A 17,698-nucleotide genomic window follows, 5' to 3' on the forward strand; every position below is an offset into this window, starting at 1 on the left:
CCAGTCTCCACGGGGACATGGATTAATGCTTCATTAAAAAGTTACATCTGTATCCAGAGTGGAATTATTAGCTCTTTAATTTAGGGAAACCATACTTGCAACTGAATTAACACAATTATTTAATATTAATAATTGAGATAATTATTAACCTAAAATTACACAATCTTATCTAAAGTAAAATTAACTCCAAAAAAATCTTACCAAGGAAAAACTAAATCTGCTATTGTTAATCCTGAAAGAAAAGAATTCAGAATATATTAGCATTACAAATGTTGATGAAAACTGAACACATAATATTTATAGATTAATAAACCAAGTGAAAGCCATTTGCATGTGCAGCACTTTGATGAGTTTACATCAAGCCAGTGAAAGGGCACAACCACTAACTGTAGCAATCATTATCATCAAGCTGTATTAATAAAGTGTGTTCCATGTACTTGCTGGCAGATGTGCAGTTTAAATTGGCATTATGGGTAGCACAGACATCATGAGCCAAAGGCCCTGTTCCTGTGCTGTATTGTGCTGTTCTATGTTTGACATCCCAAGGTGCCATCTTTATTGACATTGTGTGAGGCACCAAGACACTAGGAAATATAAAGATGACAAAAAGCCTGACTAAACTTAGTCATAGAGTGATACAGTGTGAAAACCGACCCTTCGGCCCAACTTGCCCACACCGGCCAACATGTCCCTGCTACACTAGTCCCATCTGCCTGCATTTGGACCACATCCCTCCAAACCTGTCCTATCCATGTACCTGTCTAACTGTTTCTTAAACATTGCGACAGCCTCAACTACCTCCTTTGGCAGCTTGTTCCAAACATCCACCACCCTTTGTGTGAAAAAGGTACCTCTCAGATTCCTATTATATCTTTTCTCCTTCACCTTAAACCTCAATTCACCTACTCTGGGCAAGAGACTGTGCATCTACCAGATCTATTCCTCTCATGATTTTGTACACTTCTATAAGATCACCCCTCATCCTCCTGCACTCCAAGGAATAGAGTCCCAGCTACTCAACCTCTCCCTAAAGCTCAGACTCTCTAGTCCTGGCAACATCCTCATAAATCTTCTCTGTACCCTTTCCAGGTATGTTATTTGGATATCCAGGTAACTTGTAAGCTTTAACGATCATTCTGAAGGACAATAAAGAGGTAAAAAGGCAAACCTGGTTCAGAGGGGATTTCACAGAAGATTACCAATCTTTGTGTATCAATATAATAATCAATCTGGCACTACCAATGAATGGTTTAAGCAACTTAACAAAATAAACCTTCGTAACACACATCGCCAAAAACAATTTATTCACCATATGGAAGAACTGGTCAATGAAACGGTGATGGCAACATGCACTAGAATAGCGATCACAGTTACACGTACACACAAAAAAGTCTGACCTACCATTCCAACTTTCATGTTTGAAGAACCAGTATCTCCCACCTCCATAGTTAACAAAGATCATGATCACCAAAGCGAACCTGGGAAAGCATAGAGAAAACTGGTTACATTCTAACCAACAATCCCACCAACAGTTCTGCCTCAAATCAGGTGAAAAACAAGATCAAACAAGCAAGACGTACAATGTTAGCTGATTTACAAGCATTAAATCACTGTTTTAATCACACTACATTTCCATTTATAACTGTTTAGTGGGATCAGTTGCACAGGAATACAACTATATTCATGTAATTATCTGCTGAGGGATAAAAACACCACACCAAGCACTCAATTGTAGCATAACAGCATCAAATTAAATCTCTTGCTCTAACCTTGCACTATACACTATTCCCTCATCATGTATCTATATACTGCAAATGGCTCGATTGAAATCATGAATTGTTTTTCTGCTGATTGGATGGCATACTACAAAAGCTTTTCACTGTACCTCGGTGCACGTGACAATAAACTAAACTAACTAACCCACCCAAGCAATGCTGTATTGTATCTTGTAAGCCATCAGGAATGATACGGGACTAAACATTGTATTATTCATAAAAAGGGTATTACATAAGGTATATCATAAGGTCTTGTAGAATTAGAATTAGGCCACTCGGTTCATCGTCTACTCTGCCATATAATCATGGCTGATCTATCTTTCCCTCAACCCCATTCTCCGGCCTTCTCCCCATAACCCCTGACACCCTTACTAATCAACAATCTGTCAATCTCCGCCTTAAATATATCCATCATGCCAACTTTCTAGCTACCAAACATTGAAGGATGCCGAACAATGATACTTGTTAAACTCAGTTTTCATTCATACTCATCTATTGTAAAGAATCACAAGACTTGCAGCACCATTGCTCAATTCAACAAGCACACTGGCAAAAACAAATTTCCATTGTGGAATGAATGACAGCACGTTCCATTGTCACTGCAGGATTATAATAATTGTTTGAACTTAACGGCACTTATAAATCTATATATCGAATATAAAACACAGAAATAAGCCAAGAAGCCAACTAAATGCCGCCATTTATGCCCCGCACAAATCTCCTCTCATCCTACCAGCCTCATCTCAGCCTTTGAATTTCCTATTCCTTTTTCAATCGCATACTTCCATGTAATTATGTGTCAAATCCTCTCTATTGCAGAAGTTCTACATTTCTAAATTACTTCCCAATAAATCCAGGAGTTAATTATCAGAGCACTGAGTGGACTCATGCACTCACTGAGACCCTGGGGCCAGCTAGCAGTTTCTCTTCCCCCACTTGCTCATTCTCCCGTCACAAACTCTTTCTGTGATCTTCTCTCACAGAGGTTTTCGTTCATTTCCGACTGAATTGAATAGCGGAAGCAGCCAGTGAGGCTCAACGACCTACTCCTATGATTTTATGTTAAGTATAAGCTAGACATCAAGCTAGAGGGAAGACACCATTTAGTGCCTCAAAAGAAGCGAGTTTTGAAGTGATGCAGAGGTCAATGGAAAGGCGAACTAAAACAAGATATTCATACAGTTGATTGATTGAAAGATAAAGGTTGGAAACAGGCTCTTTGGGCCACCGAGTCAATGCCGACTACTGATCACCTGTTCACACTAGTTCCACGTTATCCCATTTTTGCAATTTACTAGGGCCAATTAATTTACAAACCCGCACATCTTTGAGGGTGTGGGAGGAAATCAGGGGACTCTGAGGAAACCCAAGTGGTTACAGGGACAGCTTGCAAACTCCACATAGGCAGCACAGCGTCTTTGGCGCTGAGACAGCAGTTCTACCAACTGCATCACTGGGCCACCCATTGCACCATTGCATTTTTTTTTAATTAAAAAAAATAATAGCAGCATAACTAGCAGGCAAGAGCAGGTGCTACACATCAGGATTATATAAATCTGTGACAGTAAGCTTCCTTTCAAGCAACATGGAGCCCCAGTAAAGAACTGCTTTTAAAGATTTTGATCAACTGTGTTTTAGGAAAATAAGTGATGTACTGCATGGCCATTGAAATAGTCTAAAAATGGACATACCCTCGCAAAGTGTCAAGTGAACGAAGGCGATGGGAGCTTGCATTATGTCCAGGCACAAGGTTACTTTGACCCGTGCTGTCAGTCACACGGTTTGGTGATCCCAGCTCCTTTGAAACAAAGCAAACATGCTTTATAATAAAGATGTAATTGTTATAGCGATTAACGCAAAGAGGAAGAGAAACCATTCTATTTTCATAACCAGATGCTATCTATATGTAGAAAAAGAACACTTCCTTATGCCAACAGTCTAAATCAGTCTGCGATGTATCTCCTTACCAGGATGAACAGTCTAAGTTTTGCTCATTTTCTTCCCCATACCCGATTAACACTGTGACCAGGATTTCATTATCTTGCTTGTACCTCAATTAACCAGAACTGCACACAATATTGGCATTGTGATCAGATCAGAGGCTTTACAGTTTAACTTCTCATACTTGTACTCTTACCATTTTGGTTCAACCTCACATTTGTTCAGCAGTAAACAGGACTCAAAATATTAACTGAGTTTCGCTTTTCACTGATTCTGTCTGACCTGTTTTGTTTCAGATTGCCAGCATCTGCATTTTTATTCTTAAATTTCATTTACTGATTAGGAATTCAGTCTAATACACAATCTCTTTCATTCTTAACTAATACCTCGTATGCAATATCCACGTGCTGCCATTTTCCTATCTTTATGTAATCTTAAACAAATAGTTATTCATTACTTACAGAGTTGATCAACCGTTCCATCTCCACTTGATTTGATAGGCGGGACAATAAGTTTTTAACAGGACTCGATCTTAAGGAGAAATAAAGCAAAATTCAGCCTTTTCCCATTTCTTTATCCCCAATTGAAAGAACATGGAAGACATGTGTTGTCTGCACCAAAGAATTACATTTGAGCAATGCACTCTACTTTGAAATCCAGTTTAATGTAAGAAAATTAAAAAAGTAGTATTCAATGTACATGCCTTTCATCAGAAATATTCCATCATGTCAACCTCGTTTATAAATAACTGTTCAATAATTCAGGTGGCTGAAGCAACAGTAAAGGTTTTTATTCATCTCCATCTGAGTTCACCTCCAGTCATAGAAATTGCAGCATTGACAGATAATTCACATTTAACAAGTACATTATGCTTAATCTAAAATCCCTTTATTCCTCTTCAACCACCCAGTAAACCATTCTGGGAAGTCTGTATGGATGCCATTTCAGTCCAATACCAGTCATGCGTTCCACACCTTCCTTGTCAGAAGCATTTTATTATAACTTTCCCATCATCCAATAGATCAGGTGCTCCACCCAATAGATGTGGTGGACGCACAGAGCATCTTGTCCAGAGTAGGGGAAATTGAGAATCAGAGGGCATAGGTTTACGATGAAGGGGGAAAGATTTTATAGGAATCTGAGGGGCAACTTTTTCACACAAAGGGTGGTGGCTGGATGGAACATGTTGCCCTGAGGTCTTGAGGCAGGGACTATTGCAACGTTTAAGAAGCAATTATACAGGTACATGGATAGGATAGGTTTATAAAGATGTGGGCCAAACACAGGCAAGTGGGACTAGTACAGATGGGACATGTTGGTTGGTGTTGGTATGTTGGGCTGAAGGGCCTGTTTCCACACTGTATATAACTCTACCTTAACTCATTACTTGGTGGATACAATCTATACCCGTTCCTCTAGTAAATTTTAGTGCTATCAAAACAGGATTTGAACAAAATGAAACCGAGTAGGTGGCAGTTAGATATTGATCAAGAGCAGAAAGCCATGAAGGGAAAACTGCAGAGATTTATTATAATATCAAAGAAATTTTTTAGTAGAGAGGAAAGAACTGGAAAAAAGCTACTTTTACAGTTTGGATAAAGATGGTGAAGTGAAGCTCCAACAGAGGTGGTCAAAACAATAAAAGGATATTGACAAAATAAGATATGGAAAAAATGTACTCAGCTGGCAGCCAAGATGGAAATGAAATTAACCACAGAGAGAAACAGAAGAATCTAGCAACACATTATGTAGACAGTTATTAGATTTGGAATGATTGTCCTGGTGTCAGTGAAGGAAGAGGAATCTATTAGAAATGAAAGAACATAAAAGAACATGGAGATGCAGATTGCAGTCAGGTATTCTTCATGCCAGCATTTACAATGTTAATCACTTAAGAGGAACTTGTTTTACACAATAAACTAAAAAGATTTACAGCAAATAAAATACTTTTGAAGTGCAGCCATGAGACTATTTGTTGACATGAGTTAATATCAGAAACATGGCCCAGCTGTGACTGCAGCTGACTTTTCTAGACGGTTCTATAGAAGCATGCTAAATATTATATGTTCATAGATTGAGTGATTCTTAAATTATTGCACTTACCTCAGTAAGAATTGTCCTAAACATAGAAAAATGGCCAATCCAAGGTAGGCAAGGAATGCATATAAAATTGCTGTGGGATGAACAAAGTTTATTTTGAATCATTATAGCACATAATCAGAAATTCTGAAAATTAAAGCAAAAGTGAAAAAACAGAATTTGTGCAAATGGGAATCGTTTACTTAAATATATCCTACAAGATATTATAATCAGTACTTTGTATATGAATCTTTAACATGCACCATATATTCTGCATTTAGCTGCATAAAGAAATCTTGCTTCATTCTCTCTTGTGAAATCGAAGTACCTTGTTCCAGTTCTCTTGACAAAATACTCTCTAAGGCAGTGATTAAAATGCTACTTGTCTCTGTCTCTCAGCACTTGTTTCTGCACTTCCGAAGAACATTAAGCTCCTTGCCTTAGAACAAAATAAAAAGCAGCAACACTTCATAATGTACATACGAAGATTGTTGTTGATGGGTTCTTTGTCGATCATGATTTTGCAGGCCACTGATCCATTCGCATTACTCAGGTTGGCTTTTGTCACCCACAAGGAATAGTGTCCAAGCTCACCTAAGCTTTCATGGACCCTGGAAGAAGTATACACAAAGGCAACTAAAATATGAACTGAACATTCATTTTAGATACTCGTGCTTCAAAATGATTTTACTCCACTTTTCCAGACTATTTACATCCAATTGAAATTGTATATTTATTGCACTTTTAATAAACATTGCTCTTGTACTTTCATTAATGCCCCTTATTTCTAAATATAAATATTTGTTTTGAAATTAGTTAAAATCTTTCATTAAAGGAATAATCTGTTATTCCTCTTTACAGCTCTCAACCCATCTTTTGTTTCTACACTGCTCCTGACATCTCTTGTTGCCTTGCACCACATCTTTTGCCATTTCATGTCTTCCTATCACATACTTTTCATTTTATTTTTGTCCCTTTTCCACCTTCTTTGCATTAAAAACTTGCTCCACTTCAAATAATCGGCAAGTACCGGAAACATTTCAATTTCTCTCCCTACAGATACTCCTTGATTTCTTGTATATATGCAATATTTTTTATTTCTACCTATACATATTCGTTTAATAACTTCAGCGGGTAGTCCATAGAGCTCAGAGGACTATCGGAACACAGCTACCAGCCTTGGAGGGCATCTACAACACACGATGCCTCAGAAAAAGCCACCAGCATTCACAAAGACTCTTCACACCCCTGCAACAGTCTGTTCAAACTTCTACCATACAAGGCCTTCTACGCCCGCACCTCCAGACTCAGGAACAGCTTCATCCCCAGGGCCATAGCTACCGTGAACCGGTCCTGCTGAGCCGGATGGTCACATCGCACAGTGAACCAGCACAGATCTACTTGCACTTTATTCTGTTTTAAAACTGTTCTAATTAGTTTCATTGGGTTGTTTAAATTAATACTGACTAGCTAATTAATTTATTGCATCGTATGGGAGGTGCATTCCCAATCTCGTTGTACCCCTGTACAATGACAATAAAGATATATTGTATTGTATTGTAAAAGCAGAATAAAGAATTGGACAAGCAGAAGTATTTAAGGAATTGGATCAAGGATAAGTTATGATGCTCAGTCTACCTCCATCATTCAGGAGCAGATCTTTGACATTAAGTCCACTTTGCTGCCAGGCCCCATTTCTCTTGATTTCCTTGCAATATAAAAATCTATTAGTCTCAATGATTGAATACCTTAAGTAAAGTCAATTTTATTTTATTTGTCACATACACATAAATGTGCAGTGAAATGCAGTGAAATTCCCTCTAGGGAATTCCAAAGATTCATATTTCTCAGAATGTTTTCCATGCAGAAATCATGACCTGGAATTCTGTGCCTCAAAGGGGATTCAATAGTGACTTTCAATCAAACTTGGACAGATAGTTGAGGGAGAAAAAAATATTACAGATGCACAAAGAAATATGTGAACAGACAAGATTGCTCAGAGGATTTGGATTTGAACTGGCCAATGTTGAATCAAATCTAGTCTAAGTAATATTCTCTCAGTTCTAAATGATTGGCACTTTAACCAGAAACATTGAACTGCATCCAGAGCACCAAACTGCATCCTCCAACCCCTCCCAAGTTATAGATACCTAAGCTAAAGGAAACAGGCTCTCAGCTTCATACATGTCAAACCCTCAGAAACAAAAACAGGATAGGCCATTTGTTTCTCTTGCCCACATCCTTGTTTATCTTTAACAGCAACACTTTCTTGCACTGAACCAAGAACTCATTTCCTTTAACATCAAAAAAAAATTGATTCCTGCCTGTTTCATTGCTCCTAATTTTCAGTTAAAGTCTCAGAACTAGACCAGATCAAGAATTTGCACAACAGAGGCAGACCAATCATGCCAATGTAAACAAGACCCACCCTAGCCATCCTTAAATATGCTTTTCACATGCCAATTATATTAAGCCTATCATCTTAACATGGACAAATTACTGAAATGGGGCATCATTCATTGACTTGAATCCAAGTGTTTAGTTAGAAAATAAGCCTTACTGCACATATAATCAGGTGGCCTGGCTCTACTCGAGGAAAGTAATTCACCAACATTTAAGCATGGATTGATAAATGGACAAGGCAGGGCCAAGCAATGCTCACACTAGGGCAGGGCCAAGCAATGATCAACACTAATCTGTAACATCTATCCTTGATATTCAATGGAATTACCATTCCCAAGTTCCTCTCAGCAAGATCCTGGGAGTCCTAGTGACCAGAAACTCAACTGGACCAACCAGATAAGCCTTGTTGCTGCAGAGTGGTTGGATAATCTGCAGTGAGCAACTCACCTTCCGACACCACGGCCTATCCATCAGAGGCAAGAATACTCGCTACTTGCCTGGATGAGTGCAGCATCAATTAATTTCAATAGGTTTGAACCATCCAAAACAAAGTAACCCACTGGATTGGCACTACCCAAAATACTCATGTTCATAAGTTACAGGAGCAGAATTAGGCCATTCAGCCCATCAAGTCTACTCCACCATTCAATCATGGCTGATTTACCTTTCCCTCTCAACCCCATTCTTCTGCCTTTTCCTCATAAACCAACACCTTTACAAATCAAAAATATGTCAATCTCCGCCTTAAAATATCCATTGACTTGGCCTCCAAAGCGATCTGTAGCAATGACATCCACAGATTCACCACCATCTGAAATTCCTCCTCATCTCCTTCTCAAGGTACATCCTTTTATTCTGAGGCTATGGCCTCTGGTTCTAGACTCTCCCACTAGTGGGAACATCTTCTCCACATCCACTCTATCCAGGCCTTTCACTATTCAAAAAGTTTCAATGAGATAAAATGCACTGCAATTATTTTTCATTAGTCCAACAACAGTTCATTACTGACATCAAACAGGCCAAGGGCAGCACCTATATATGAACACTATTGCCAGCATACATCCTGACGTTATACACCATCCTGATTTGGAAATTTAACACCAGACTGTCACCATCAATGTGTCTACATCTTGCAACTCCCTCCCAAGTAACACTGTAGGAGAACCTTCATTAGAAGGAATGCAGTGGTTCAAGCATGACCACATTCTCAGACACTAAGGATGTGCAATAATTGCTGGCCTTACCAACACCACCCAGATCCTAAAAGTGAATTTAAAACTAACCTGCACACCTCAACAGTCATGTTCAGCTGCAATGTGACTGCATGTTTGGTGTTAATGGCAAACGTTGAATGCCCTGGTTGTTTTTGTTGATGTCTTCCAAGTTTCTCTGAAGGTACGTTACCAAGGTTCTGAAACTTGCACTAAGAAACACAAAAATAGACAAGTAAAACATTAGCTCTTAATCTATACTTTGCTATACAATTATTTTAACATATTATAAACCCCATCACAGGAGATGTACCAATAATTAACACCAGAAAATTGAAATGTACTGAGGTTTAATCTCAAATCACTTCCATCACCATTTAAATTGGGTCAACTCAAGAAGTTATGGGCAACCCCTGCCTTACTGAGGGGGGGGGGGGAGCAAGTTGTTAATCTGTATCTCGTATATTTTGATGGTGATTTATTAATTCCATAAGGGTGAATTTTTGTTACCTGTGCTGTTGTTACGTGGGGTTTGCCTTAAGCCTTTAAAATCCTATAGCACAATTTGATGCTGTCACACATGGAGATATTAAGAGAAGCATTGCTTAACAGCAACTTAACAGCTCTGATGAATAGAGGGATCTTGGGGTCTAAGTCCATAAATCTCTGAACACAGGTAAGTATGCAACACAGGTAGGCATAGCATATGATATGTTTGCCTTCATAAGTCGGGCCATTGCATCTAAAACCTTGGTCCCACCTACTTTAGAGTACTGCGTACAATTCTGATCACCTCATTACAGAAAGGATATGGAGATTTTAAAGATAGGTGCAGAAGAGATTTACCAGAATGCTGCCTGGATTAGAGGGTTTTAGCTGCAAAGAGAGGTTGGACAAAGTTGATTTGTTTTCTCTGGAGCTCCAGAGGTTGAGGGGAGATCTGATAGAAGTATATAAATTGGTGATGCATAGATAAGGCATACAGTCAGAGCCCTTTTCCCAAATTAGAAATGTCAAAGAATAGAGGGCAAAGCTTTAAGATCAAAAGGGAGAAAGTTTAAAGATGTGTAGGTATGTGTTGCATAAAGAGTGTTCAGTTGCAACGTGACTGCACGCTTGGTCCCAATGGCAAATGCTGAATTTCCTCGGAAGGCTCTGCAGGATGGTGGTGATAGTGGCTGGCACAATAGACAATAGGTGCAGGAGGAGGCCATTTGGCCCTTCGAGCCAGCACCACCATTCAATGTGATCATGGCTGATCATTCTCAATCAGTACCCCGTTCCTGCCTTCTCTCCATACCCCCTGACTCCGCTATCCTAGTGGCACGATAGTGGCGTTTCAAAGGCTTTTTGATAGGCACATGGAAATGCAGGGAATGGAAGAATGTGGGGGCGTGGCTGCGTTCTGCAGCTGTGGCTCACCGGCAGTCTCTGTCTTTTTTTTGTTTTTGTCTTTGTTATCGTTTAAATGTTTCTTTTGATTTATTTTTAACTCTGTATATGTGGGGGGTGGTGGGGGGGTGGGGGAAACCTTTTTTTCTAATCTCCTCCTCAACGGAGATGCGACCTTTACCGTGTTGTGTCTCCGTTCGTGCTACGGCCTAACACCGTGGAGTCGGCGGCCTCCAGCTGGGATCGACCTTGAAGACTCCGGTCGCAGGGCCTGGACTTACCATCTCGGAGGCTTCGGCCGTGGGCCCTGCAGACCGCAACATCGGGAGCTCGCAGGTCCCTGGCTGGCGACCGGCTTTCGGGAGCTCCAGCCATAGCAGCTTCGACCACCCCGGAGCGCGAGGTTTGATCGACCCGCTCGCAGGCCCTTCATCGCCCTGCGTGGCCTGGCCGCGGCACTTTCCATCGCCCGGTGGGGGCTCAGGACTTTCATCGGCCTGCTCGGCTCGGCCCTGGGACTTTCCATCGCCCGGTGGGGGCTTCAAAAGTCGGGAGCCTCGATCACCTCGTGGCACCACGGGAGAAGAATGAGGAGGAGATAAGACTTTTCTTTGCCTTCCATCACAGTGAGGGTGTGCCTGGAGCAATCACTGTGATGGCTGTTTGTGTTAAAAATTGTAATTGTGTGTCTTGTGTTCTTTGTCTACTGCCGGACCCTGACGTGAGAGGACGCTGGCGCTATTTGTTCGCCGCTTCTCCGTCAGGATAGTTTGTCTGCTTGTTTTTATGTCTTGACTGTTTTTGTAAAGCGTCTTTGAGCACTTGGAAAAGCGCTATAAAAAATAAATGTTTATTATTATTATTATTATTATTATTATTGTGTGCCGGCAGAGATGAGTTTAATTTGGCATTAAATTTGGCACAGACATTGTGGACTGAAGGGCCTGCTCCTGTGCTGTATTGTTCTATGTTTCAGGACAGATGACCAGAAGTCAGGAAGAGGTTGATTTAAAGAAATATCGTATCAGAGGAAAAGGTGATAGATGTGCAGTGCAAAGCTTAGGACTTTGAATTCAGAATGTCATAGCAACAACATTCAGAAATAAACAAGTAATCAGAGTCAGGGAAGAAAAACTTGGATATTTTTTGGACATGCAGAAATCACTGACCCAGAATGTGCTGGTAAACTCCAGCTAATCTAGCATTGCAGTGTCGATAGATAGATTGAATCAAAGTAGTAAACAGATATTAGAGTTCAGCAGCAGAGTTCAATCTAAGTGAGATTTTCAAAAGATTTACACCACAAAAAAATCTGCACCATTGCAGCTGATGCAGAAACAATGACAACAACTTTCTATGGGGTTAGAAAAGAATGATAAAGAAAAAGTTAAGCTTTTGTTTTAGAAATATAGAAGTTTTTTTTTTTTTTAAAGCAGCTTCATTCGGTCCTTTACAATTGTTAAAATGTTTTAATTGTTCAGTTTTACTCAGTTGTGAATGTTTCTGAATGCTCAGTGGCCTTTGGATGCTCCTCATCATACAGACATTGCTGTTGTATCAATGAAGCAAGTCCCCCACATCTGGACCAGGAAGCTCTGGGCACCAGGTCACCATCTATGGTGGATATGCAAGAATGATCAGCCCCCCAAAAATTAACAAGAGCCAGATCACAACTTCAAAAATGACATTTCCCATGTGAAATTAAAAGATCCACAGGGAATGCTCTTCAAATCACATTCATTGTCTTTGTATCATTTTAAAATTTTCTTAATATCAAAACCACGTATTAAGAAATTAACCAAATCACAAAATGGAAATACAGATTCACTAGGCCAATTGACTACCACTTGTAGTAGTGGAACTTAAGAGTTTGTGTTGACCCCCGATGAGTATTCTATTGAGTCCCCTTCCCTTTGCCCCATAGACCTGCACTTTATTTTCCCTAAAGAGCCTATCCGATTCCATTTTGAAACAGCCAATTGTTTCCACTCCCTTTACATGCACAGCAGTATTTATACACCAATATTCTCTTGCGTCACACCTGTACCTTTAGTCTTTTAAGTTTATGCCATCTTCCACTTGAACTATCACAAGTAAAAACTTATTTTCTCCAATTATCAATGAACCCATCATGTGGTTCAACAGTTAGCATCCGTTCATCTGTGAGAGGTGATAGTGGAGCTTTGAGGTTATCCTGTTTGGGGAGGGGAATGTTTCATGTGTGGTTGCATTTCCTGCTGTGGCTGACGAGGCCTATCCTTGATTGGCAGACCGTCCCAGTTTCCACAGATGAAGTTGTCTCCGGCCATTGAATTGGGGAGTGTATTGCTGCTGCCGTTGATCATTCTGTGGTGTTGGCGTCTGCCCTCCAGGATCTTGAACCATATGCTCTCCTAGTGCTTCATACCTACAGTGACCGGTACAGCCGAGCCCCAGGCTGTTGCAGGGCCTCAGGCGACCCGCTCCACTGTCGAGGCAGTGCACGGCCTCCCTCAGACAGTCTTGTACCCTCTGTCCACCTCCTTCCACTCCAAGCTGGCGAGCCGTGCCTTCCAGATGGGCTCCCAGTACACAGCACAGGTCCTCTGACCGCAGCGGTCGAGCTGGGCTTTCCAGGCGGGTTCCGGTCGGCAAGTCGTGCCTACCGGGTAGGTCCTCTGTTCACGACAGTCGACTCACTGGTCTTCTGTCTGCAACTTCTCATGGGGAAACTGTCCGATGTAGCACCATCCTAATTGCACTGTACTATGCATATTCTCACAGAAGAAATGAATGAGGTTTAGAAGATGTGGTGGGTATCCAATCTTCTCCAGTATCTGGTAGAAGCCACGTCTGCTGACAGAATCAAAAGCTTTCATAAGATCCACAAAGGCGATGTATAATGGAGATTGGTGCTCTCTATATTTTTCTTGGATTTCATGCAGGGGGAAGATCATTTCTATTGCGCCTACCTCTGCAGAAACTGCATTGTGACTCAGGGTGTATCTGGTCAGTGAGTCTGTGATGTCTTTGTAGGATCACTCTGACAAAGGCCTTTCCTGTAATACTCAGAAGTGAGACACTCTCATAGTTGTTGCAATCACTGCGATCTCCCTTGTTCTTTTACATGGTTCAGTGTATTTTAAGTTATGTCAACTGTTTTGTTCTCGCCTTCCGGGGTGACAACCTTGGCCCTGGTGCCCAAGTGCATATCCTCAATGGCTCTCAGGAGACGGGGAGGGATACCATAAGCCTTCATAAGCACGACGGACAAGGTTGTCACCCCGGATGTCGAGCGCAAAGTGTTCGAAATCCTCGTGGGGGTCTTGCAGGGAGACACGCTGGCAACCTTTCTCTTTGTCATTGTCCTTGATTATGCAATGAGGCAGGCGCTAATGGAACACGAGGACCTCGGCTTCACAGTCACCCCAAGGCGTTCGAGAAGAATCAGGTCAGTCAACTCGTCAGACCTCGACTTCGCTGATGACATCGTCCTGCTGTCAGACCAAATTGGGGAGGCACAAGAGCTCGGCAGAGTCGAGACGGAGTGTGAGAAAGTGGCCCTCCACCTCAATGCCAAGACGACAGAGTACATGGTGTTCAACGGTGGTGACCATGAGCCTCTTAAGATCAGTGGCGGTGCATCTCTCAAGAAAGTGGAGGACTTCAAGTACCTGGGAGCGAGGATGCAGAGCTCAGATAATGACATCAAGGTCCGGAAAGCGCTCTCATGGAAATCCCTCAATAACATGGGGAAAATCTGGACGTCTCGGGTTTCTAAGGGCCTCAAACTGAGATTCTTCCATGCAACCGTGGAGACAATATTATTGTACGGGTGCGAGGCATGGACTCTCACTCGAGCACTGTCCAAGTCTCTCGATGGTATCTACACCCGAATGCTCAGAAAAGTTCAAAATGTCAGTTGGAGGGACCACACCACCAACGCCCAGCTCTATGGGGAGATTCCACGTCTGACCAAGAAGATCAGGTCGCGAAGGATGAGGCTCGCTGGTCATTGCCACCGCCATCCAGAAATACCAACAATCAAGGTTGTGCTGTGGGAACCCACCCATGGAAGACGGAACCCAGAATGACCAAACAAGATGATGCTGAAGTCGTTGATGGAAGATGCATATGTAGAGACAAACGAGGAGCTTGCCAGCTGTATGGAGGACTTAGATGTGTGGTGCGTCTGTCACCATGCCCGTCGGAAACCAGCACCACTGCGTCGCTAATATTTTCAACGATTTTAATTAATTAAAATGTCTAATTATTTTAAGATTAGATTACATACAGTTGTTGGAGGATAGCATGCTGTGGAGCATTACTACATCTATCTCAAGTTGCCAACTTTAAATACAGCAAGTAACTAAATTTAAAAAAACATCAAGTAACACTTTTTAACCAAATAATAAAAATAATATACGAAGTAATGCTTACCTTTACGATTATACAAATGTACATTAGCAGAAACCTGAAACCTTGTAAAACAACAGTATGAAACTCACCCAAAAGCAGAAAGTGCACACATGCACAGAAATTTTAAAAATGGAACAAAAATAAAGTTCTCTACTAAATACTGATTAATAAAATTAGCCACAACTAGTCCTTTGCTAGAGAACTCGTCCATCTTTATTACAGTGGCATCTTGTCACCCTCAATAGTTTAGTTCTGTTATGACAAAAGAGCACTGTAGAGAGTACACTGATAAAACCAGAGACAACAACTTGCAACATACTTCACACTTACCTGGTAACAGTGATCTGACAGCCAGGAGACGACGAGTTCCTTGGACAATTCATTATAAACACTTAAAGCTGCCTGGTCCATCTCAAGTTTATGATGCTTTCCGTCAGGCAACTCTGTCACGACACAAAATAATACTCAAACTAATATGAAGGCACAAAAAAAAACCTTTAACTTTTGGTTACTTCAAACTTTTCCTGACACAATAAGAATGGTTGATATTATGAAAAATATACACAAAATAAAGACTGCTAATTTGCCCTTTTCAATCACTTGACTTGTTTTTCCAAAGGCTTAATAATTAGAGGCTGCCGTCAATGCATTTAAACTGACAAATCACACATTTGAGATTATGTTACTCAACTAATAACCTAGAGACACAGCTGCAGGGCAATTTAAAATGTTATTATAATTTGAGATTAAACACTATCATTAAAATTTGTAATGATAAAACTACCAAATTGTTAAAGATCTATCTAATTCACTATTGCTCTACTGGCGAAGGCATTCTACCACTTAGCCCAGATCCATTTCAAATTCAACACTCAATACGTAATGACCTCAGTTCGGCCACATTCCTATTGACTATAAACTTAACTAAACCAGGTCTATTCATTTTATGGCTATGAGGAATATAGAAAATAGGTGCAGGAGGCCATTTGGCCCTTCGAGCCAGCCCCACCATTTATAGTGATCATGGCTGATCATCTACAATCAGTAACCTGTGTCTGCCTTCTCCCGATATCCCCTGATTCCACTAGCCCCTAGAGCTCTATCTAACTCTCTTTTAAATTTATCCAGTGAATTGGCCTCCACTGCCTTCTGTGACAGAGAATTCCACAAATTCACAACTCTCTGGGTGAAAAAGTTTCTTCTCACCTCAGTTTTGCAATATGAGAGACCAGGTATTCTGCAGCAAGCATCTCTGCTAGTGACCCCCTAAAGGCTTCTGAATATGATGAAATATTCTTCAATTGCCTGCATACCTTAACTTCAGTCTTAGGCAAATCCTCAGGATAGAAAATGACTTGCTTTCACTCTGGTTTTGAGAGTTCTAAGGGGATTAAAAAGGCCACTGTGGGAATCCCAGATAAGTGCCTCAGAGGGAGGTTGGGTGAGCATGGGTGAAATACCACACTCCACCTGTTATCACACAGATTTCTAGATGCATGGACTCAAGCTTCAACACTACTAAAGCTCAAAGCCATTCAGGACCAAGCAATGACCAACATGAACATTCATTCCCTTCATCACCTGTTCACCACAAAAACAATACATATACTTCAGCAACTCAACAAGTTGCACATGCTACCTGAACTGAGCCCAATAGGACCTAGCAATACGTGTCAGATTTAGGTTAGGTCAACAATATATTGTGAAGAAACATTTGGGTTTGTGTTCAGTCAGCTCACTATTGTCCCAGGTCAAGATAGCGCAATCAAAAATTCAGTAATAATTGCATTGCGGAAGACAGCCAGAACTGATATATAACCAAAACAAAAAGACAGAATACAGTAGTTCTCCACAGTTTTTACTTCTCAATCCTCATCCCCATTCTAACATTCACAGGGTTTAAGAAGTAGAACTGTACAAGCTACATCTAGATTGTTATCTACAGATGAAGTGCCAACCTGACAGCCACTTGCTTACTTTATTATAAAGCTGACAAGATGATTATTCTCCACGTATATTTACACTGATGTACACATGCACAGATACACATGTAGAGTTCTCCCAGCTATTGTTTTTTACAAACCTGTCTAATCATATATAGAAGGCTGCATTAATCATAGGTTGTCTTCACCCATTGGAAAACAGTGCTGACCAAATACACTGACAATTTTTGTCACATACACCCACTTTGACAGAAAACTGTTCAAATACAAGTATACATGTTTACATGTTTTTTTTAAACTGAATACTACCAGCCACAAGTAACCAAACAAGTACAGCTCTTACAAGGCAAAAATAACTGCGTTTCACCGTGAAAATTTAAAAAACTGCAGATACTGAATATCTGAAATAGAGAGTTAAAACAATTGCAATTGGGGAATATTAAAGTGATTTTAATCACAATGATGATAAGTAGAAGGGGAAAGCATGTGGATGTTAGTTATCTATCTTTCCTGTCAGCAACTGTCAATGTCAGGAATGAACAGTTAAAGAATTATG

General features: G+C 40.7%; 1 protein-coding gene across 2 annotated transcripts in view; it reads right to left on the reverse strand.

The window, feature by feature from the left end:
- LOC144595961 (heparan-alpha-glucosaminide N-acetyltransferase-like) overlaps positions 1 to 17,698 on the reverse strand; it is a 36,363-nt gene that overhangs the window by 16,386 nt on the left and 2,279 nt on the right. For both annotated transcript variants that reach the window (XM_078403957.1, XM_078403948.1), the window contains 8 exons: positions 15,530 to 15,642; positions 9,482 to 9,621; positions 6,279 to 6,406; positions 5,820 to 5,889; positions 4,178 to 4,247; positions 3,467 to 3,573; positions 1,402 to 1,478; positions 202 to 232 (listed from right to left, as the gene is read on the reverse strand). In XM_078403957.1, the coding sequence (XP_078260083.1) occupies positions 202 to 232; positions 1,402 to 1,478; positions 3,467 to 3,573; positions 4,178 to 4,247; positions 5,820 to 5,889; positions 6,279 to 6,406; positions 9,482 to 9,621; positions 15,530 to 15,642 (736 nt within the window). The remainder of the gene's footprint in view (positions 1 to 201; positions 233 to 1,401; positions 1,479 to 3,466; positions 3,574 to 4,177; positions 4,248 to 5,819; positions 5,890 to 6,278; positions 6,407 to 9,481; positions 9,622 to 15,529; positions 15,643 to 17,698) is intronic.

Source organism: Rhinoraja longicauda, chromosome 1 (assembly GCF_053455715.1).
Source record: "Rhinoraja longicauda isolate Sanriku21f chromosome 1, sRhiLon1.1, whole genome shotgun sequence".
Taxonomy (NCBI): Eukaryota; Metazoa; Chordata; class Chondrichthyes; order Rajiformes; family Arhynchobatidae; genus Rhinoraja; species Rhinoraja longicauda.